Source organism: Acanthopagrus latus, chromosome 12 (genome assembly GCF_904848185.1).
Source record: "Acanthopagrus latus isolate v.2019 chromosome 12, fAcaLat1.1, whole genome shotgun sequence".
NCBI classification, from domain to species: Eukaryota; Metazoa; Chordata; class Actinopteri; order Spariformes; family Sparidae; genus Acanthopagrus; species Acanthopagrus latus.
In genome coordinates, this window is record NC_051050.1 from 19326066 (window position 1) to 19349748 (window position 23683).

Below are 23683 nucleotides of genomic sequence, written 5' to 3' on the forward strand. Positions count from 1 at the left end.
ACAAAACACCCCTACCATCACCACGAAAGCTCATTTACATTAATTAACACATATCGTTTGTAAGTGTAAAAATATCGCAGTGTCATGTAGGGTTATGTGCTGGACTATCTCCTCTGGCCAGGCGCAGTTACTTCCGGGAGACTTGTATGGTTACCAAGCAACCAGCGGAGACTCCAGGAAGTTTGTAAGCTCTGAGAAGAAAGAGTTTGGTATTAATTCAGACTGTATTGTAAATCCATGACGTATATAAACTTAAAGGAACTGCCGAAATGTGCACTATTATACACATCAATAGACCCTGAATGTATCAACCTTTAATTCCTATTGAAGACCATCTCTGTATATTCGCTGTAATTTACCACAGTTTAATAGTTTCATTATATGGTTTTGTTTTTTGTTTTATTCATATCTTCTTTCTTTTGTTTTCTCCTGCTCAGCACACACCCAATCGTGTTCTTTTAATATTCCAGTATTGAACTGTCTTGTTATTTGTTTCTCGTTCAATAAACTTTTTTTTTTCTTAAAGAAATAGTCTGGTATGTAACCTAACCCTTTGCAGCAATGATGTGTCGTTTTTAAACTTAAGTCTATATCATTTTCGTTTTATGTGTACGAAAAAAGGGATTGTTATTACAGAACCAGTGGTTTCCTTCTGTTTTCGATCTTTGTGCTAAGCTAAGCTACTTGGCCTCTATCGCTCTTTCATTCACTCTCACTAGAAAAGCAACAAAGCATTCTTCAATTGTTGTAAATGTATTTTGTGATCTTGGCATCTTCCGTGTGCCCAGAAAAGTAAAATATAAAATGCAGTCTGGGCTCTTCACTTAGCATATTCTTAACCTCAGGCTGTCCCTAAGCCCAGAGACTTGACCCTGGGAAAACCTAGCTCCTTTAAACACACATTGTCCACATAGCCCACTTAGGGGGGTGCAGGATTGTCCCAGCATGAAAGCACTTTTTTAAACTTTTATTATTCAACATGTGGACATACAGGTTTATGGAAATGTGTAGATTAAGGCTCTCTTGCTGCAACTGGTGCAAAACCTCAATTTGATATTAGCTGTTTATTGTAGGCCTACTTCAGTGTGGAGTGCTTTTATCTGCATGAGCCTGTGCAGCATTTCTGTGGATAATAAACCTCATACCATCTGTACAGTTTTTTCTACAGCATGTTATGTTTGTTCAATAAGGTGTCAAACGATTTAAAGCTGTCAGTTTTGAAACCAAGGACAAGTTCAGTTTCATATGCCATGATGACTCAGTGACTTAACATCTTATTTGATCGACTCTGGCCTGTGAGGTAAACCACGTATCTATTATTGAAAGCCTCAGTCAAAGCATACTAGTCTCAGTATGTACAGGTATATCAATTAAATCATCATCAGATAATGTTGCCATGCCTTGAGAAAAGAAGAGGGCAGTAGGTCAGCTGTAACCATAACTCTCATTGATATCAGCTCACTGGCTCCATCTAGTGCTGTGGAGGTTAAATTACAATGATACATTTATTTTTAAAATACTGGCGGTTGTGATGAATATCAATAAATAAATCGCCCCAAAAACACTGAGTTTGTCAGGTACACCTAGCCAAAACCAAAGTCCTGCATTACATCTGACATTCATGAAGGTGAAAGTGTTCAGATTTTACTTATTTGTGAGTCTGTTTGTACATTTTTGTGTGTGTGTCTGTGTTGTGATTTAAAATGGGGAAAAACCAAACATTAAAACACTCTGTTATTGTGAAAATAAGCAGTTATATAATTTATATAAGAGTTATATAATATCCACATTTCCTTACATGATTATTTATAACATATTTTTTTATCACTTTATTCAATTTGAACACTTTGGGTTTTCATACATTTTTCAGTGAACTTGTCCATGACCACTAAATAAAAGTAATAAAAAAAATACTTGTTTTATAGCCCAGTTGCCAGGATACAATATTGACAAAAAAACTGTATAGTTTTGACGGGAAGTTAGAGGTTTTGTGGCAACCAAAAGAGGTATTTTGAGCCAAAACATGATCTTTTCTCAATCCTAGCTGAGTTTTGTTTTTTGTACCTTAACTTAACCAGATCCTAAGCACAACGTTGCCACAAGACAATACTGAAAATGAACATCATCAAAATAAAACACACACAATGCACAAAAAATGTTTTATTCAACTCATTTACATGAAGTGAAAAAATAACTTGAACTGTAAAGACAGTCATTCAATGTATCATTACAAGGAATGCTTCAATGGCAAATAATAAAAAAAAGTTTGTAAAAGTGCCTCTTTTCACATCTTTGGTCATCCACCAAAAGTACAGCTCACTCTGACCAACAGAAGAAGTGCTGGGATGAGATTTATTGGATATTGTATGAAAAACAATATACAGTTACGATCAAGGCAGTTTTATCTCAACACCAAGAACATCTCCAGTTACTGTGACTGCGCAGTAACACGTGTTATGTCACATTGTCTCTCCATTAATGCTCTGTGTGTATCCAAGGCTCACAAGAGTCACATTTGATTGACAGAAACACAAATTTAAAGATCAATAGTCTCACTCTGACTGAAGATAAGTCGTCGTCAGCGTCAGGACAGTGAACAATATCACTGTAAGTCAATTATTGTTTTCCTTTATCTATTCGTTAAGTGTCCACAGATTAGTTATGAGACCAAAAAAAACCAAAAAAACTACCCTACAATTAAATTAACCATTTTAAAAATAAACCTTTAGACATATTTTGGGCATAAATATGTACGTCTCACACTTATAAGGCCTTTGAGGAAAAGAGACATGTTTTTCTTCTCAGCATCATTCCCACTTCATTCCACACAGAATACTGCATCAGATATTCAAATTCTTATAAATGATGGCATTTGAAAAATAATAACAAACATAAATTAAGGAATGAGGATTACTGATCAATAATTTATATATATATATTTAAAAAAAAAAAAAAAAAAAAAAGTGTTACAAGGCCATTCCAGGCTTTAAAAGAGTCCTTCATTTTGTATTAGCCAACATGCTGGTCACTCTTGCTCCACTAGGTGGCTCTGTTTCCCTACATATAAAAACTGTGGGTCGGTTCAATTTTCACTGAGCATCCTGAGGAGACGGTGAGGGTTTTATACACAGGAGGCACACGGTTCAGAGAGACCTCAAAGCTCAAATGTAGCTTGTGTTTTTCTTTCTGAAAGGCCTTGCTGCAGTGACAAAGAAAAATATTACAAATGGACATTAAACTACAGACGGATGTTTCAGACCAGAGATCTGTTGAAAAAGTCCACTCCAGTTCTCAAGACGAGCTCCTCAAGCGGTTCAGATTTGAGTCATCTTTATTTCATCTTGTCCTTCCCAGAGCAACTAAGTGCTCCGAGTCCTTGAAAAAGAGTTTTAAAAAGTCTTCACATTGTTTAATTAAAGGAAAATTGCAACATTTTGGGGGAAAATACCTATTCAATCCCATGCAGGGAGTTAGATGACAAGTATTGTACCGTATCTTATCTGTATGGTAAATATGGTGCCAGATGCATAGATTAGTATAAAGACAGAGATAGAACTCGCCAGAAGTAAAAACCAAATATTTCTTCTTTCTATTTAGTGACTATTTTGGCACATAACCACGTTTATTGTTAAAAAAAGTTAAAAATGTATTCAACAAAACATGTTTAACTAGAGTAAATGTGGATATTGACCTTAATTTCTGTCCCAGTCCGCCCCTGCTTGATGTTAAGCTAAGCAAACCACTTACTGGCTCTAGCCAACTTCCTGCAAGAAAGTGAATAAGCATTTTTTTTTAAAAATGATGAACTATTCCTTTAAAATTTGACATAGTTCAGATCAGTTGAATTGTTCAACTGATTGCAGTCGTCACGGTGATCATAGTTCAACCAGCGCTTTATGCCTTCTTGGGGTTTGAGTTTTGCTGTAGCTTCTGTTTGCGGAGGTGAGCTTCGATCTCGTGCCTGAAGAACAGCATCCCCAGCTGGCCGTGCGAGGCCTCGTTCATGGCCTTGGACTGCATGCACATGCGGTACTGGTCCGGTGGAAGCTCGTCGGCGCAGTGTTTCTCGTGCCACAGGTGGAACAAGCCTCGCGACGGTGCTCGGACCACGAGGAGGTTGCTGTGGAGGTACTTCCTGTACAGGTGGACATCTTCGCCACCCCAGCCTTTGATGTCGATGTCAAAACCTCCTAGAGGCGAGAAAAGTGGAATGCAGGATAACATTAAACTTCATTTTGACGTTGTGGGATTTGTGTTTTATATGCAAACATTATGCAGCAATTAATGTTGTCAGAGCTGCGTTCACTGCCTCTTCAAGGAATGTTGATTATGAATCCTGATTAGAGACTACAGTGTGTGATCATAATCAGTTTCTCTCCTCATTGCCTGATTTGTTGTTTCATGAGGAGGCGGTGGGGACTGATGTTATGTGCCGCTAAACACTTTTTGACCAGGCGTGTTTTAACCTGCATCTCCAGACATCTGAACTCATCACGTCTGCTTCTGCTCACATGTTGTGTCTCTCCGCAGTTTCAGTTTTAATTATTCTGTCTTTCTTTTTTTAACTCCCGCTCCAGGGCTAAACAGAGATAAGACAGGAATTTGAACCCAACAGATAAATTGTTCATTTGCTTTTGTTCAAGCACTCATGGCCTAAATAACATACTGCATTATTTCTGTAGAACTAAATAAATAAATAAACTTTATCAGCTTTTAGAGAAATAGGATGACTTTTGGGGGAAACGCCTATTTTCATCACTCGTCATGTGCAAGATGATAATGTCTGTGATGTAAATGTGAGGCTGCAGCCAGACGCTCGTTAGCTTAGCGTGAATACAACAGGGGAAACGGGGAGACAGATAGACTGGCTCTGTATAAACACAACAAAATCCACCTCTAAATCCATCTCTAAAACTCAGTGACTAACATGATATATCTTGTTTGTTCGATCTGTACAAAAAATTAAAAACCCGATAAACATGGTTTCACAGGAAGTCAGTGCACCAGTCTCACATCCATTTTTACACAGATTAAAATCACAACAAATCCTCCAAATGAAATCACCAGAAATGTGCTTAGTCTTTGGCTGTAAAAACAGCACTTGGTCTTATAATGTCAGAAAATGGTGAAAATGTTGATCACTTTTTCCAAAGCCCAAGACAGTTGAGATCATTTGAAGATCTGTTGGTAGATTTTTGCCACTTTAAAATACGAATTTGGACTTTTTGAATAATTCTTATATCTTGGTGCCTTTATTTGACAGGACAGTTTGAAGAGTTTACAGGACAAGGGAGCGAAGGGGCGCATACTCTGCCAACTGAGCTACTGGGGTTACCCTGAATTTCAACATGTCTGCATTTAAAAGGAGTTTAAGTTTAATTAAATATGACTGACAACATCAAAGGCAGACTATTTTTGTTCTATTGAAAGAGATGAAAAATAGATAACTATCATCTGCATAAAAATAGAAAGCAGCGTTTGATGATTTATCACAGAGATTATTTATAATAAAGAAAACTGAAGTGGTCCAAGTGCGGAACCACTGCGGTACGTCTTTTGGTGCTGGAAGGAAGAGAGAGACCCAGTAAACTTGACACATTTGGTTCTACATGACAAGTATCATTTAAGGAAAATTACTTCTTACGTCTTCTTTTTTGTCCACAACCTAAAGATTTTTCAGTTTACTGCCACACAGGATTTAAGACACCGGAAAATATTCACATTTAAGAAGCTGGAATAGAGGGGAAAAAAAAAATCAATACTTGACAACCGTGATTAATCTACAAATCTTTGCAGCTCTACCTCCATATTTTTCTTGGCAAGAACTTGAAAAAGTGTATTTGCCCAAAATGTTAAAGCAGACCTGGCTTTTTCAGAGCCATGTTCATCATTGCATCACAGTTAAGTGAGAACATTTGCATGCTTATGCGTGTGGGCCCAAAAACCGTAAACCGCTTGGAATTTCACAGCAGCCTTTAATTGATTTCACTTCGGAGAGAAACTAAATTGATGTAAATCTGTCCAGAGAGCCAAAAACCCCTCACCGAATATACAAAAGGGGAGTCGACGCATGGCTATGAGATATGCTAATATATGCTGCCGCTGTCGCTCAGAGCTGTTTCATGCAGAGTAATGTAATAAAATCTCCCCCCAGTTAAGAACAGTAATGTAATATTGAACCATTTGTGTTCTGATGTTTCTCATATCCATTAAGCCATGGCACCATTAACATAGCACTGCACATATTTTGGTAGCCTTCCAGGAAGACCATTTTTACCCTGCGTTACGTAACGCATCTGCCTCTGCTCAGATAATCAACCCCCAAAGAGCAACTGTTTATATATTCCTGCATTGCTAAAATGTGGCGATGGGCATGACTGCAGTGCATGCTGTGCCGTAAATGTTGTTGTCCTGTAATATTTACCTATGTTTATGAAGTCGGACCGGTATTGGCAGGTCATGCCGAAGCCGAAATCCCGCCAGAACCCCGTGTCTTTCTTGATTACCTGCAGAGAAAAAGACCTGAGAGTTTATACACAGAAATATATCAGCCCAACACACTCAGGAGCCACTTCAACACGAGCATGTTTCTGTGGGCTGAACACCTGGCAGCTGGAGAGGGAAATACATCTGAACCTTACAGCGATGTCGCACAGCATTGAGTATGATATTTTCCACAAGTGGCTCATAGAGAGTAAGAAAACAGGAAGGATAGGTGATAGATTTGATTGGTGCGCGTTACCAGCTGTTGCTCCACAGGTGGGACGTGTTCAGGACTCCCGTAGATCAGAGTGGGGTTGTACTGGCTGAATAACACCGGATAGAACACCTTTTTACCTGAGAGGGAGCGAGACAGAGGGCTCAGACAACTTGACCACCACCACATTCTGGGCAGCATGAACGACAATTCACTATCTTCTAGATGGATTTTGACTGGTCGAAACTTCTTCAAAGGCATAATAGATCGATCTTTAAAGTCTCACCGGGCTGTGTGTTTAGCCGGCAGGTGTTGAGGAAGTCGGCGGTGAAGTAGATGTCGACGTCGCAGAAGAAAAGCAGCACGTTGCCTCCCTTCCAGGCACGGGCACCGACGTCTAGACCCCGTCCCCGAGAAAACTCCTCGTCCAGCTGCAGCAGAGTGTAGTTCTTAAAATTAACTTCCCTGAGGAGACACAAAGACAGCGGTTAGGTTTGACAGTGAACCAGGAGACATCACATTTTTTTATGAATTTAGTCAAAACAAAAAGAGAATAATCAATCTCTCCTGGGTGAACTGGAAAGAGAATACGTAACCGCTTTTTATTAAAGCAAGACATCATTTCATGGAGAAATTATAATGTGAGATATTCTTGCTTTATATATTGTCATCAGTATCTAGTTGCTTTGATCCTTATTGTGCATCTCACTACATTATTATATATTAATTGCATTTGTTTATTAATTCATATCAATACTGTATATGAAATCCAAATTATGAACTCAGTTGTTCTTTTTCTTGGGGAAATGCTAATTTATTATTCACGTCTCTCCTATTTCAATTGTAATTTTCCTTTTAACTGCTGTGTTCCCTTTCTTACTGTTTAAATGTTCTTCTGAGGCATTTCTTTGCCTTAAATAACAAACTTCTAATTGCTGTGTGTTTTTAATCAAAACATTGCGCCAGTAACTTAATTTAATTGGACTGACAGAGAGGAGATACAGGGAGGGGCTGAAATTAAATCACCGACTTACAGGCAGACACAGACAAAAGCAAGAGGATGGATATTGATTGATGGTGTATGTGTTTGTTGAAACGGCTGGATTAACGACCATGGAAAGTTGAAGCCTCAGCTCCACGGCCTCAGTTTCTGTGGGGACTCTGCTACTTTTACTTAAGTTTGCAGTAATTTGATTAAACACAAATTTATGAACAAGCACTGTTTGAGCACAGTATCAAATCAAATAATAGAGCTATTTAATCAGGATTTTGGCACACTGCCTGTCTGCAAGACAAGGGCATCGAGATTTAGTAAAAATGCAGGAGCCAGCTTGTAGTGCCAGTGTTCAGTATTAAGTACTCTGGTCTTTTACTAAAGTGTAGAAGTACTCTGTTACAAGGTACAAACCACCTCTGGGGGAGACAGTCAGGTGCAGAGCCAGGCCTTTGGGAGGAATAAACAACCAGATTGACACCTCATTCTGCTCTGATCCAGAGCCATTTACCAACGAGAAGAGATTACTTTAAAACACAAGCAACATTACAGAGAAGAGAGGGCGAAAAGAAGAGAAAGAACTGGTGTCTCTGGTGCTGAATTCAGTGAGAGCTGACCAACTTTAAGCACACAGACACAACAACATGAATTGTTGAACGGTGTTGATCACTATTAAACAATCACCACTGTCCATAAAATCTATCTGATGTGACTCAGGCACAAATATTCAAAGACATGGTAGTGTTTTAAGTTTTATTTGCGTTAAGTTTAATCTAGTATTCTATCCCACTCTATACTTTTTTCATATCCCAGAATTAGCAGCAGGGCACCAAATGAAATGCTACGTTATCTCAAGTAAACTTGTGGATTTTGCTGAGTTTGAAGAATGTTTAAACCATTTGGGATAATGCAGAATTCGTATATTTTATATCATAAATTACTCTATATGCTGCTGTGTATCGTAACCTAATGTGATATATTATAGCTTATCATCCGATTTATAATACATTGCGATACAATAAGACATGGTGCAATACATTACAATAAATCACGATACATTACGATGCGATATGACATGACATGATACAATGTGATACGAGACCAGACAAGACAAGACGATATGATACAGTACTGTTGGATATGATATGATGCAACTGGTATTGGTTGCAAAAATATAATGAAGCTGTCACACTATGTACAGTGCATCTAATGGCTTCTTAAAGGCAATAGAGGGGAAGTACAGTGGGCTACAGCTTTGCCTTGGGTTTTCACTTTGTCGGTGAATCTAATCCTGGTAATTCTGTTTTCTGCATTTTCTGCATTTAATATATTCCACCCAAACATCACGACCTCAAAAAACCTCTCCCAGAAGTTCACACCAGCACAACGTTTTGCACAACTGGTGTCATTTCCCCAACTTCTGGTCTCGCCTCTCAGATTCTAGTCATGATACAAAGAAACTTTAGTGGGCACCAAAAAAAAAAACTGGATGGGACAACAAAGCTTCTTCCATCACTGGCATGCAGTTTTTCCAAGGATGTGGTGAGAGTAAAGAGACACAGCTGGATCCAGATGTACACAGCTGTGGCCTTTTCGCTTAACCATAACAATTCACACTAATTGTGACTAATCCTTTTCTCATGAATGCACACACACAGACTTTTATACACACACACTCATTCTTGTATTGACTGTGGTTAGAAAATACAGAGGAAAAATGGGTTTTCCGACCAAGGCAGAACAAACAGGATCTGACATCGTCCTTCAGTCATGTGATCTAAAACACGTGAATCAGCAGAGAGAGAGAGACAGCAGGTAAACAGAGGCAGACATACACAGCTTTGTTAGAGGAAACCAGGATGACCAGAGGAAACATGCTCAGTCTGCTGTTGCCAGAGGTTGTTTGAATCATGCTTCCCACATTTCCATCTAGCTGCCTTGAGCGTAGAAGTCAGTGAGTAACGTGTGTTACTGTGTAAAAGCCTTTGTCCATCCGTTCAGCCTCGACCATAAATAAGACATAATAAAAGCTTATAATCTTGGTCAGGGTAGCCATAAACCAAACCATAAACGCAGCGCCACTTATGAGCCTTTAATTTGTTTGTCTGAAAATAATTAAAGCAGCATGAACAGTTCCGAGATGTCCTTATGTAACTATATGTTTAAGCGCTGTCAGTCAGTAGGTCGGCAGATTTCGGTCTGTCTACAGTTTATAGATCCAAACAGACTCGATCTGTTTCACAATCTACCCGAGTCCCAAGAGAGGCTGACCCACCCGCTGGCACCGGACCGTCCACAGATGGTAGAGGCAGAGCACAATAGCTCTGATTGTCACAAACGATGTTAATGCAACAGCAGCTCTCTCACATGTTGATTCAGTCTCAACTTTCAAGCTCATTTGTAAAAAGATGAAGAGAGAACTGTGGACTTTCAAGAGGAGCACTCAGTGAGTGAAGACACAAAAAATAGCTGTTTCATGCAAATAAACATTTATGTTATCTTGTTTCAGAAAAAGATATCTCCTATCTTAAATGTACATTTTAGGAAACATGCTGAATCAGGGTTCCAGATTCACTTTTTTAACCATGTCCACCATTCATTTGTTGTGGACCACCACCAAAATGTCACAATGTTCGTTGCCTCATGTTTCAATGACTCCTAGTATGTGTGTGTGTGTGTGTGTGTGTGTGTGCGTGTCTTACCCCTGCATGTATGTGTGTGTGCTGTTCTGTCTGCTGGGTGATTTGGTGTGTAGGTTTCCTGTTTCCTCATTGTTCTTAGACAGTTCTGTAAACTCCATGTGGCTGTGTGTGTGTGTTAAATGAGTATGACGTTATCGGTATTTTCCAATCCCTGTTTGTCTCAGACTCCAGTACAGGATAACGTATTATTATTAATGGTCAATAAAAGTCACTTAGTTAGGTCAGATTTCTAAATAATATTAAATAAATGCCTAGCATGGCTAAGATTCTGCCTACAAGCACCTCTATACATCTCATTTTAACACAATACATCTTGTTTGTTTATTGACTCTTTGTATTTTTCTACAGTAGGTTCTGTGTTGGAGTAAGACTTAAACAGAGAAGAGACGATGTTAGATTTAAAAGGTGCTGGTATGTACATTTTGTTACATTTGCCCCAGGCAAGGCTAATCATTCCCTCTGGTTTCAGTCTTAGCTTAAGAGCAACTGGTTGTCGCTTCATATTTACCTACAGTCATGAGACTGATCGCTTCTATGATAATGATATAAGTGTAGATATAAAAACAGTTGAGCTATTCCTTTAAAAAGAGATTTCTGGTCTACTTTGAGCCTGGTTGTAAAACTTCAGCAAAGTTAAATGGAACACTTGCATGCCCAGAGTTAAACAATGAACCAGTTTGAATTGCACTGCAGCCCTCAATTGATTTCTCTGTGGAGGGAAACTAAAATTGATGTAAATCTGTCTTGAGAGCCAATATCCCTCAACTAATATACAGATGGAGAGAACATGGGGTTATGAGATATGCTAATATATGCTGCTGCTTCAAGAGAGGAAGCAGGAGGGAAACAGACATCTTGGTAAAAACATCTGCCTACAGCTAAAGATGTCGTTATGTTTCGGTTCTTGAATGGATTAACTGCGATGGATTAAGACACTAATTTATGTGTTAATTTGTGAGGGGTTTGTCGAGTGAGTTTTTTCAAATTTCGACAGATGAGGTTTTACCATGCTTGTTTCCAGTCCCCATGCTAAGCTAAGCTAACCATTACCTGGCAGCATTAAGTATATGTGATTCTCCTGCAATGATTTCGTGAGCTGAGTGTATTAACAGTACATTTTAAAAGACAGTCCTAAATAATTAACTAGAAGGTTCACAATTGGGATATTTTTCAGACTGCTGATATTATTTGGGGGAGAACGTAATTGTCTCTATTTCCAGGGAGGCTAAATTGGATGTATTATTCATGCTAGTGCGTGTACACTGAGTGTGCTGACCTGAGTGCATTAGCTTTTAAAATAATTCTCAAATGTTTTTTTTTTTGGGTCCACTAACCCATTTTCTGAGTCTCTAAAATAAAAGCCCACTGGTACAGTATGACTGCAGGCTCTGCTGCTGTGTGTCAAGTGGAAGAGTCTTTTTAAGCCCCCTTGATATCCTTGTTTTCTAAATGACTTTTTGCATTGTGCTCTTTTCCCTTCCCTCCTCCCCTCAGGCATCAACACCCATATCATGGCCTAAAATAGTCAATTTGTTTCTTGTAGGCGTAATGGCTGGTACCTAGTACGGGCTAAATTGTTGAAATTGTGCTGAAGTGAGGAGCCTGTTAAGAGCTGTCATGTTGTGTCTCAGCAGCAGGCCTGATCCTGTTAGTTCTGCTCAGGACAACGAGGGAGACCAGATTTTCTCTTTTCTTTCTGCCTCTGTGTAACCATGTGTATGTATTTGCTCATGTGTGGTTATAGCTCGAGGATCGAGTGCAGACACAGCGCTTATTGAATGTGAAAAGTCATGACTGTGAGCTCCTATATGTGGCCATATCCAGGCTTCTTCTCAGCCCAAACACGTTCCTGAGATACCAGTGAAGCATTTCTTTTTTTTTTAGCCATGCTAGCAGAATTGCTCTAGGGATGGAAACGTTGGTCAGTTGGTTGGTCCAGACAGAGATCTCTCATTAACTAATAGATGGATTGGCACAACATTTTCAAGTCCTCTGGTTTTGAGGATCCTCTGACTTTTCATGTAACATCAACAGCTTGTCAAGTATTTAACTTCTTTGAATAGTACCCCTCCTCAGCAGCAGGCAACAGACAGATCAATGGAGGGAAATAGTGTTGGAGCATCATTAATTCATAACAATTCATTCCCTTTAGCTGCGTAATGAGATTATACTTAGTGGATAGTGAATAGCAGCAGCCTGTAGTGTACAGCTGATGAACAGTGCTGCTGCCGCCTTTGCTTTCAGACAGAGAACGAGGTTTCTGACCACTGATGGTCAGTCCCAAGCCCCCAAGAACAGGTGGCTGGCTAAAGTCTCAAGTGCACATGCTCTAATGAGGCGCACAATGTGGAAGCTCCATGGAAAATCAGGGTAAAAATTTGCCAGGAAGTGAAACGTTTTTCGGCTTAACGACCACTGAGCAGCTATCACGTTTGAACGGGGTTCGGCCTTTGACACTGTGTCCAAGTTTTCTCTTAATAGGTCCGTGGTCACAATGCCATGTAAAGCAAGGGCGAGCATCCCATGGAAATCACAACTGCAGAGCCTTCAATGGGAACCAAGGTAACAAACAAACTGAGTAACATGCTCCACCTGTATTTATGGTGTTAAGGTTAATCCAACACCGATTAAATAAGTAACCTGTTTTGCAAGTTAAACAAAAAACGTTGCCTCCACAGAGTTTAATCCCCGTCTCTAAGTCGCTTTTTCATCTTGTTTATTTCGGCAAACCATTTTGAGTTTGCATACGAATTTTGGCCTCCACATTTTGAAGTTCATGCAAATTAAGTTTTTGGAATTGTTTGACAGTTCTGTGTCACCTGGAGTCCCACAACAAGATGAGCTGATGGATAGCTCTTGTCCCAATTTGCATTTAAATGGGGCGAACTTAAAATTGTGCTGCCTTTCGGGGTTCAGGTTACGCGAGTGGCTGCGTCATAAATACATTTGAACGGCCAGCTGTTAGCTCTCCTCAGCCTGGGATTGTTTAATAGCTGCAATGACTCCTAAACAACACATTTCTCCTGCTTGTTTGTCACCTGTCTGGTGTTTACAGAGCAGACAGGCTGGTGTATCCTCTCTGGGCTATTGCGCGGAAGAAGGAAAAAAAAAACGTTACAGTGAACTGGGGAGACAACAGCCTGTGCATGTAATGGAAAGGTAAGTGCAAGCCATAAAAAATGTAGACTTGTTGTGATCCCTCTCAGGCTCAGCCCCTCAGGCAAGAAAAGCTAAACAAGTTATCAACAGCAAAGTAATTAAACGAACGGGGCCCATGTTGGTCTGTAAAGACTTTAACTGCCTTCAAAATGAATATTAGACAGCTTTTGAAACCCCTCTGTGATTTGTCAATCATTTCCTCCACTCGTAATTTTTTTCTCAGTCACCTTCGGGCCAACAATATCCTGCTGCCTCCTCAGAGCTGTCAGAGGCTCTTCAGAGAGTTGTTGACCTGAGCTGAACTGAACGAAATGCCACAATAACATGAAAGGCTCATTGGAGAGGTGGCTGCAAGGTGGTGCGGGAGAAACATGAGGTAACGGAGGAGAGACAGAGTGATCTCATCCGCCGTTTCTTTATCTGCCCAAATTTCAGATCCCTCTTTCATCTTAGCGTACTACTTCCCTTGAGATCCTTGTTTGTGCTCTTCTTCCACGCTGGGAAGAATCTGTCTTTTTTCACACCGAGCTTTGTTTTCCCATCTTATTTTCACACCTGCCCTCTAACTTTCTTTCTCACAGTTTTTCCCCGCAGCCATCGTCTCTCCTCTACGTCTGACACACAGATGCTTATTCATATGTATCGACTGGTATCTCTTTAAAACAGATCAGACATTTGTCTCCCTACTCCCTACTAGCTATCTTCCCTAGTCTCCCTCTTCCTCTTTATCTCCTGTTGTTCTGAATCATTATTTTTTTGCGTGTAAGGCTCAGAAACGTACAGGCCCCCGATGGTTTGCGCCCGAGTTCAGGCTTTGAAGTATGGATGTGGAAGCAATATACTTGAAAGTTCAGCAGCTGATCCTATCTATTTTAATCAATATCCCTGGTGTCTGGCAGAAGGCTTGAAGACCGAGGCTCTGATTTTTTTCGGAGCATTTGTTTTTCGATCTTGCATACTCTACTTGTCCTGGCTTTTGTTACAGTGGAACTGGTTTGGCTTTTGATGTGCACGCCCAAATAACTGGCACCTGCAATCCAAGCACCTTTTAAATTCATTTAACCCCTGAAGGGGAGTTGGTAGGGGTTAGACAGATGGTGGGGATCCAAGACAATTTAGATCTTGCCAGACACATTGGAAACTTGCCTCGTGTGGTTTATGTTGGCAGTTGATGGTGAAAAAAAAGGCAACAACAGTATGAGCGGGGACACTGTGCTACTAAAAATCTGGAGGAGTGACTGCATGTGATGTTAGACACACACACAAAAAGGACAAATAGCTAGAGGTTGTCAGCGATCGGACACAAATCACACCACGTTCTAGAGGTGAATTTAATTTGTAGGAAGGGCAGAGTGGAATCAGATCGGCCACTAATGATGCCATCACTGCTGGGAACAGATATTGACTTGTTTGAGAGTGCAGGTGTGTACGTGAACTGTTTCCTTGTGTGAATCAATTTGAGTTTCATTCCTTCAGAGTGAGGAGGTTTTGGCTGATACTCAGCTCTTCTTTTTGGGTTCGGACCTTGTTATTTAGGGTTAAGGGCCGCGCTGGTACGAACGACCAGCAATAATTATTTTAATAAGAGCTAAATGAGATTAATTCATTAGTATTTGCAAGCGAGGCTGCTGTGTCAGTCAATTAGTGTGACTGATTAGTTGATCGATAAAAGACAATTGTGGTAATTCAAAGTCATTTATCAAGCAAAATTACACAAAATTGGTTTATTACAATGAGACAAAAGACCATACATCCTAAAGACTTAGTTGATCCTCTGACTTTTCCTTTGTTGCAACCATTGGATTGGATGTTCTGTTGGATGTATTGCAGTTTCATGCAGTTTGTGTATGTCAGGTAGGAATGTACTATACAGGTCAAAGTGTCTCTGTTAATAAATGCAGCAGCTTCTCAAGAGGTTACAAAGGGTACTATATGAAGATGGGTATGGTGGAATTGCAGCAATAAAGAGGGGCGAGCAGCGCTGTCTTATGGAAAGGGAGATACCGGCACACATTGTCAGTCCCTCTCATCTGGAATTTTTTTACAGTGTTGCTCTTGTTTGAACACATAAAAAGTGACACAAATAACGAATAATGTTCAAATCTTGAAAAATGTTCTCAATTACACACACCTGGCATATCAATGCTTTCATTACTTTATACACTAAACTAAACGTACTGATCCAGAAAAATCAACAGATAACTCGATGAAGAAAGTTATCCTCAGTTACTCCCAGCCCAATTTCGCATGCGCACAGTGAGTCTTCATGCAGTCTGTGATTGTATCTCCGGATACTGTATGTGTGTGTGTCTGCCTCCAGAATAATGGAACAAACGGTAGTAATCTTCCCATGATGATTCCCATTCAACTCGACCACAGTCTAAAACCCATATAAAAGAAAAATGGAGTACAGAGCTGATTACAGGCGCTGATTCACACCCAGATAAGCTGCTACATAACCAATGAATGCATTGTTAGGCTGTGAGAAAAATACAGAAAGCCTGAAAGAGTTCAAGGCAGAGCTGCTGCTCAGAAAGAGAAACTACAGCGTACTTATACAACACTCTTCTGACGCTGACTCGACCGCCACTTACTTCCACTGACTGCTCTTCATTCAGTGCGTGTCCTTTTCAATCACTCCTTTAAGAAGTCGTGCATACTAAAATCACTGATATTACAGGTTTGTTTTGTTGTTGTGTTTCTGCTTTTATCTTCTTTGCACTTCACATGACACCTTTAACTTTAGGTGATATTTAACACTGCCTTTTCTTATCTTCACATTCCCCCTCGGGGACAGCAGCAGGCAGAGACACGGAGAGACAAAGAGACGCTGTGTGATACTAGACATCCAACTGATTCAAGGCCACACAGAAAAAAAAAAACCTTCGACAAGCGTCACCATAGCAACCCCCTCTGGGAATATGCGGCCCAATCCACGGTGGATCTGACTCCTGATCAGCCGGCAGCGATTGTCTCCAGAGGTGTGGGTGTCCATGTTAGAGGTTTTGCGTGAGTCAGGGATGATCACAGGTCTGTTGTAATTTATCTGTTTTGGCTGGTAGCTCTCAGCTCCTCAGTGTGGGTGGCACACTGCTCCATTATTCATCAGATAGATGACTGGCTGTGGCAGGACGCCGAGCCAGGAGGCGTGCGTGTGTGTTTAAAGAGTGTGTGTTGAGGAAGAGCGGGAGACAGATTACAAAATGTGAAGAAGGGAAAATATTTTTACAGGGCGACTACATGACTGCGGCAGTTTTTGATTTAATTAAATAAATTGCATTCCATATTCTGCGTCTGGCCCCTAATACAAAGATCTGATTTTGGCAGTGCTTCCAACCCACCTGGACGTGTTCTCCAGAGTGCTGCGGACCTCGCTCATCTGCTCCTTCCCGAAATACACCACGGTCAGATGGACCCGGCCGTCCTGCCGCACACACACTTCCCTGTACGTACACACAAACACACAGAGGAAGGGACATTATGGATGAAAGTGCTCTCAAAGTGAGCAGGGCTGGGTTGCAGGAAGGAAGAGCTCTGTGGTCAAATTAGAGGTTTTATAATGAAGGCCTTGTTTTAGATTCTGGCAAGTGCGGAAATGATTAGCCGAACAACAACTCAGATAATTTATAGCTAAATCGTTTAAGTCATTCATCAAGAAAAAATGTCGAGCGTTTGCTGGTTCAGCTTCTCGAATGTGATGATTTACTGCTTATCACTATAAATTTCCACTCCTGGGGTTTTGGGCTAGGCAGGCATTAAAAAGACGTCATCTTTGGATCCGGGAGACTGTAATCTTCTTTCTTTGACTGTTTCCTTACATTTATAGATGAAAAGATTAACTAATAAATCCAAAATATAACCGTAAATTTAATTAATTATGAAGATAATCTTCATTTTAGCTATAATCCCAGCTCTCCTCATTCTGACTCCACATTAAAGCAAGTGAGACTGTACGTGAGTGAAAAAGAGACCAGGTGGGAGATGCCTGCAGGCACTTTGATGGAGACATGTCAAATATATTACACACATGCTGAAGATAATTCAACTCCTTTCTCACAGCAAGGACACATTTGTCAGAGTTTTCCCCAGAAGCACATGGGGGAGAAGCACATGTCTCATAAAACACAACTAGATGAGCACAAGATGCTTTAAAATGACTAAATTTGTGCATAATAGATGCTGCTGTGTTCAAGGCTCTCTGTAAAAGCTGGCGTTAATAGAAACAAATTGATTTTTTGCTGGGAACTGATGAGGCATTCTTCATTTTGTCACTGGAACCACAAAGTAGGAAAAACAAAACCCCACTTGTTATTATGTCATTATGTGAAAAGAGAAACATTTTCTATTTAAACTCCACAATGCCAGAACACAAATAGTTGCAATTTGTTTGCGTTGGTGTGAATTCACATTTTATCTCTATATTCTGCACTGGGGAAACATATCACAGTGCATCATAAATGCAGTTATTTTCCAGTATAAATGTAAAAAAAGAATATTTGATAAACATGCAGTAACTCGCTGTTATCGCACCCTAAACACACACACAGAATATCTCCTGGCACACCTTTAATATGGATGAGGGTAAAGTGTTTGCTCAGCGACTCGCAGAGTCTTTCAAGTAAGTACACTTCTTTCCATGCCGTATATCAACCACTGCTGGTCTGCCCAGGGGGGGGCATTTTAATGGGCTGCAACACTGCTACTAAGCAGGATTTACCATGTAAAAAGAGCTGTGATAAGCAGCTGCAGCAGCAGCAACACAATGAATCACAGACATTAAGGAGGATGTTTCCTTAACTGACAGTGAAACAAGCACGTTTTGCTGTTAGCTGATGACATTTGACTGCCCATTTACTTCATACACAGACATGCCTGAATCTATTTGTGGTATAAAGTGGTACATTTGGGATGCTTATTAGCTGTATCAATAACATGTATGAAATTACACTTCCTGTGGGCCTGCGGTGACTGATAAAAGCTGCAAGGTCATCTTTATTCATAATTTTTGTCTGAGTCAGTTGAATCTCTTTGGGTTTTGTTTACATTGTGATTATGCCGACCAGCACTACAACAAATGAACTGATAAGACTTCAAGTGCAATTTCAAAATTTTAATTACATGTTTCTTCCTTTCCTCCTAAAAAAAAAAAAAGAAAGCAGGAAAAAATGGTCTCTTCGTTTTAATCTCTCCCTGGCCCTGTCTGCCCAATTAAAATGTAAAACTGAAATTGAAACTGGGTTTGAATAACAGAGTATCACATTTTCCTGAATTAGTTACGTGTGACACAGAGAACCATTCTGAATAATTAATTGTGGTGCTTCTGTAACTCTGTCTTTGTAAGTACAGTAAGAACTAGAAACAAAATAAAGAAATTCACACAATGTCTCATCGCTGACGCCCACCTGAAGTTGTGCATGAACTGTTTGAACTTGTCCGTGCGTCTGGACAGTGGGACGATGATGTTGATTGGGACGTTGACTGTGTCCACCCTCTCGTTTTTCACCTTCATCAGCGGCCCAAATGGACGGAAGAGGACGAGACGCCTGAATTCCTTACTCGACTCCCCTCTGAAGGTCAGCTCATACAGCGTCCCTTTGTCCTTCTCTGTACGGGTGATACCTGGTGGGTGAGACGCAGAGACATGAGCTGTGTTTATGCACAACAACAATACCATATAATATCTATTATATAAGCCTGTATAAAATAACATGCTTATTCAATTCTTCGTCATCTAGGGACAATGAACTGCTGAAGGAAATTTCTTCCCATCTCCCTCTCGACAAGCAAGTATAATTCACAAAATACTTTATTGTTCCTTTCAATTTTGTAGCTTTAAATAAATAACTTCTGTTAATTGAACTGCTAATAATAGGAAGTATATTAACATTCACTTAATGGTAACTTACAAATATGGCTGATGCAGGACATAATGTAAATGCAGTGCAGAATAAAAACTTTAGTTTCTGTTTCAAATGTTTCTGGAGCTATAGTTCGTCTGTGTCTTTCTTTGGCACAGCAATTTTGTTTTTCTAGTTTTCTCCAGGGTGCAGCTTTTGTTTAAATCCCTTCAGATTTCTGTGTTTCTTAGTGCCAAAGATCGTGTTGTTCTCTGTTAGTTTTTAACATCCAATCTTAGAAGATTTTTCTGGAAAAATAAACATTTTTTAAAGTAAGATCACTTTTAGCTTCGGCTCCGTCGGATATGTTAGGTCACAGCAGATTTTGTCGATGCAGTCTGCTGCTGATTGGGAAAGAGCCTTAACTGCTCATACATGTATAATACACCCAGCACACATATGCTGAAAAGGAAGGCTATTCTGGTTGTCCAGACCAACGTTCTTGTTGCTGGCTTTACGTCAACTTGCCCCTCCAGAGAGATGTTGTTTTCCAATTACTCTGCTATTAAAAGGATTATTACTTGCAAATAGACCTACTGAGGTCAGTGGGGGTAGGAGGAAAATAGAAACAGAAAGCGAAAACCAGAGAGGAACGAGACAGACTGGGAGAAAGAGGACGTAAACACAAAACTGGAAAGAGAGATTTTCTTTAAAGAGAGCTTGTGTGACAGAAAAAGAGCAGAACATATTATTATATGAGATGAAAAGTCCACATTATGAGATAAAAAGTCATAATTATGAAATAAAAATGGAATATTATGAGGAAAAAAGTTTAAAATTTAGAGATAAAAAGTCAATCAAGGCGATGTTTTCATCCTTTATTTTTTCTAACTGGCAGACACAAAGGAGAGTGCTATAAGTAATACAGAAAAGTGAAGAACAAGTCAGTAAATGACAGAGGAGGGAGAAGGAGTGAGGCAACAGAAAGATGTCTGTGGGCAAAAATGTACTGATAGCGGCTTGAAATGAAGGCCTTCCTGTTAAGTTGGCTGGCTTCCTGTGATGGGAGGCCTCATTTCCCAGAGGGACTCGATAAGCTTCCATTTAATAAGCACGCTGAACAATTTAGACTAAACGCCTTCACTTCCTGTCTCTGTCTTTCTGTCTCACTGCACTTTTCTGTCCCTTTCTAAGGACAGAACTCAGCAGTTGGTGGGTTCACTTTGCATACCTCCACTGTTTGTGTGCAGTTTCAGCTCACTTGCTTGCTAATGCAGCCCTGAAAGCTCCCTGAAGATGCTTTTGTCAGTCTGGCGATCTAGACTGCCTTTCATTCGTCTGGTTGCTTGGATAAATCCCTGCTCGTCCAAGATTTGCTCATAATCAATGTCCATTAATGAGCATTAAGAGCCAAATTTTGAGCAGGGTGCAGTCGCTGCTCCTTTAAGAGCAACCTGCACTCTGTTTCTGTCTTGCTGAGGAATTGTAGGGGCTGTTTATGTGACCACACACAACCACACACAAATGTACGCACATAAGATCACCATCACATAAACACACACACAGAGATTAGACAGGGCAGTACACATGTAAGAGGCTCCCTATAGTGAACTATGGCTCATTTCCTCTGAGCCAGGTGCCCCCATTACTCACTTGAAAACCTCCACCCACTCACACACTGAAGATGGTGACCTTCAAAGAGAGGATCACACACAGCAGACACACACACACACACACACACACACTGAAACACCACGTTTGAAAAGATGCTCCATGTGAATGAGGAGCAGCTGTGTTCATTTCCTGGTTCTCATCTGAGCCCTGAAGAACTAGGAGGATATCCTGTACTTGTACACAAACACACTCACACATTTCTGACCTTCCAGGGATTCATGTACACACAAAAAACAAGATCAAAGTATCCCAGGGTTGAAGAAGAAAGTGTAGAATGGTCTTTGGTTGTAGAAAAAATAAGCACTGACTGGATCAGCATCATGTGATATTTAAACCTTGGTTAGGTTTCTACAACAAAAGAACTTTAGTTAAACTTAGGGAAAGGTTGTGGTTTCAGTTAAATGTCAAAAACATGTTCTGGGGGTGCCCCAGTAGATCAGCTGGAAGAGCGTGCTGTGTCCTCGCTGCAGGGTTTGAATCACTGGGGTTCATTGCTGCTGTGAAGGACGCAGCTATTTGTGCATGGGGTGCACGCTCTACCAGACCAATCTGAAGTAAAAGGAAATTATCCAGTTGTCTTTGCGACAGAGGCAGCAATAGTGATACAACTTGGAGATGCAAGTTGTTGTCTGATTTGACTTCAAATACTTTGTCAGCGAATATGAGCGCTCAAGGTCAACATTTTGAAGCCTTCCTAATGCCTTAATTAAGGTTTCCTTATAATGTTAATTGAAAACAGGCAGCATATAATTTCCTTGACATTTATACTGTTGCAAGTACGTTGTACACAAACATAATCTTTGATGAGCTCTTACCTTCTACAAAGTCAGATGGTGAGTATACTTTGCTCGTCTTTTCAGCTGCACTCCTGCTATCTTGTTGGGATGATGGCATGTTGAGGCTGTGCAGGGCCGTCTCCAGCACCTCACCCAGCTCCTCTCTCTTGTCCTTCCTTACAGGCTTCTCCTCGGGGTGTCGCGTCAGCCCCATCTCCAGCTGGTACACCCTCTGCAGGGTGAAACTCTCAAAGGGCAACACTGCGTACTCGCTGGGCAGCCGGGTGCCAGCACTCACCTCGGCCTTCGACAGCTGGCTCCGCAGGAACTCCTGGAGGTCTGTCCTAGCTCCCTGAGCTTCACCGAGACCTCCACCCTGCGAACCAGCCCCAGTGTCCTGTCCCTCTGCTGGGCCCCCGGCGGCTCTCTTCAGACTCTCCTGCACTCCTTTCAGCTGCTGGCTACGCTCCTGCAAAGCCTCCTTGAGCTGAGCAATCTCCTTCTTTAAGGAGGAGATGTGGAGGCGATGCTGCTCCTCACGCTCTTGTAGGAGCACCTGATAAGACTGAACACCAGGGGGTCTACCACTTTGAGCAGGGGCTCGGGCTCCTCCTGTCCCTCCTGCTCCAGCTCCAATCCCCGGCCCTGTGCCCCCCAGGCTGGGGTGGATGGGTCCCGCACGGGGCAGAGCAAGACTTGGACTGCAGGTCATCACATAGAGGAGTGACAGGGAGCAGCAGAGAAGCACCAGCACGACTCCAACACGGGAGACCCAGGCTAGCATTCCACGCCGCAGCATCGCTGCATGTAGCATCAAAACTAACAGAGCTAAGCAGCCACCCACACACACACACACACACAGAAATATCGTGTAACCTCACACACTTCTTCCTTGATGATAACAGTCCATTTGTGATGGCCAATCAATCATGGCCAATCACGGCCATCACCCAGAGCGGAGGCTGGCTACTTATCAGTGTGAGGTCATTTAAACTAAATTAGGTCATTGGCAGTGTGAATGTGTGAGGGTCAAGAGCTTGTAAAAAATAAAACGTCTCCCTTTCTGTTCATCCAATTAGCTCCACAGTCAGCTCAAAGACATCATTACATTGTTACATCATCTGTAACTCATATGTGACTCAGCTGTTGCATGTGCTCTGGTTCACTCAGTCAGTCCATGATGTCCTCTTCCTGTCTGCCCGCCTGCCTGTTTCCAAACATATACAGTGTCTCAGGAAATGTCTGGGAACGGTTGAATATTTAGCCACATCAGCCCAGATGAAGCAGGGTGATGCATGGGCCTAAAACGCTCTGTTTCATTAGACAGCATATCCTGGCTGGGCAACGGTGGGTTCCTCATGTTGTTTTCCTGACAGAGAAAAGAGAAAGCAGATGTTTGTCATTAGAGAGAAAATTATTTTTAACATCTCGACCTCCACCAACATTACTCAACGTCACTTGTGTCATTAAAAAATCAGAAACATGCCAGGCCACTTTCAAATGTTGGCTTAGGATGGCAATGGGTTTAACTGCCAACGCCAAACTAAGCATTCCTTCAGGACTGCAGCTCCCTGAAAACAATGTTGTCACTGATGTGTGAGAATGTGAGGAGGAGTGCAAGGGTGTGTGCTTTAAAGTACACAAATGACAGCGTATTTGTGTTATTGTGAGTGTGTTCAGTGTATACAGGGATATATCTGGGTCATATACATTCATCTGCACCTGCAGTATATATACAGTAGGTGACTGTAGTGTTGCACTGCTAGAGTGCACTCTATTTTTAAAATGTGTTTATTCAAGTTTAATATAACCACAGCGTGTCTTGAGATACAATATCCCTGTCA

The 23683-nt window shown here is 41.0% G+C and overlaps 1 protein-coding gene and 1 long non-coding RNA gene across 3 annotated transcripts in view; one reads left to right on the forward strand and one right to left on the reverse strand.

Annotated features, from left to right (window-relative positions):
- Positions 1 to 2145: 2145 nt before the first annotated feature.
- The window catches only part of csgalnact1a (chondroitin sulfate N-acetylgalactosaminyltransferase 1a), a 34614-nt gene continuing 13076 nt past the window's right edge, over positions 2146 to 23683 (reverse strand). For both annotated transcript variants that reach the window (XM_037117431.1, XM_037117430.1), the window contains exons 3-9: positions 21879 to 23208; positions 18955 to 19171; positions 16894 to 16995; positions 6984 to 7162; positions 6743 to 6837; positions 6425 to 6506; positions 2146 to 4190 (exon numbers count right to left, since the gene is read on the reverse strand). In XM_037117431.1, the coding sequence (XP_036973326.1) occupies positions 3895 to 4190; positions 6425 to 6506; positions 6743 to 6837; positions 6984 to 7162; positions 16894 to 16995; positions 18955 to 19171; positions 21879 to 22653 (1746 nt within the window). In that variant the 5' untranslated portion in view covers positions 22654 to 23208 and the 3' untranslated portion in view covers positions 2146 to 3894. The remainder of the gene's footprint in view (positions 4191 to 6424; positions 6507 to 6742; positions 6838 to 6983; positions 7163 to 16893; positions 16996 to 18954; positions 19172 to 21878; positions 23209 to 23683) is intronic.
- On the forward strand, positions 10758 to 16997 carry LOC119030084. Its single transcript, XR_005078157.1, has 4 exons — positions 10758 to 12955; positions 13449 to 13552; positions 13776 to 13928; positions 16880 to 16997. It is a non-coding gene; the product is annotated as an uncharacterized LOC119030084 (long non-coding RNA).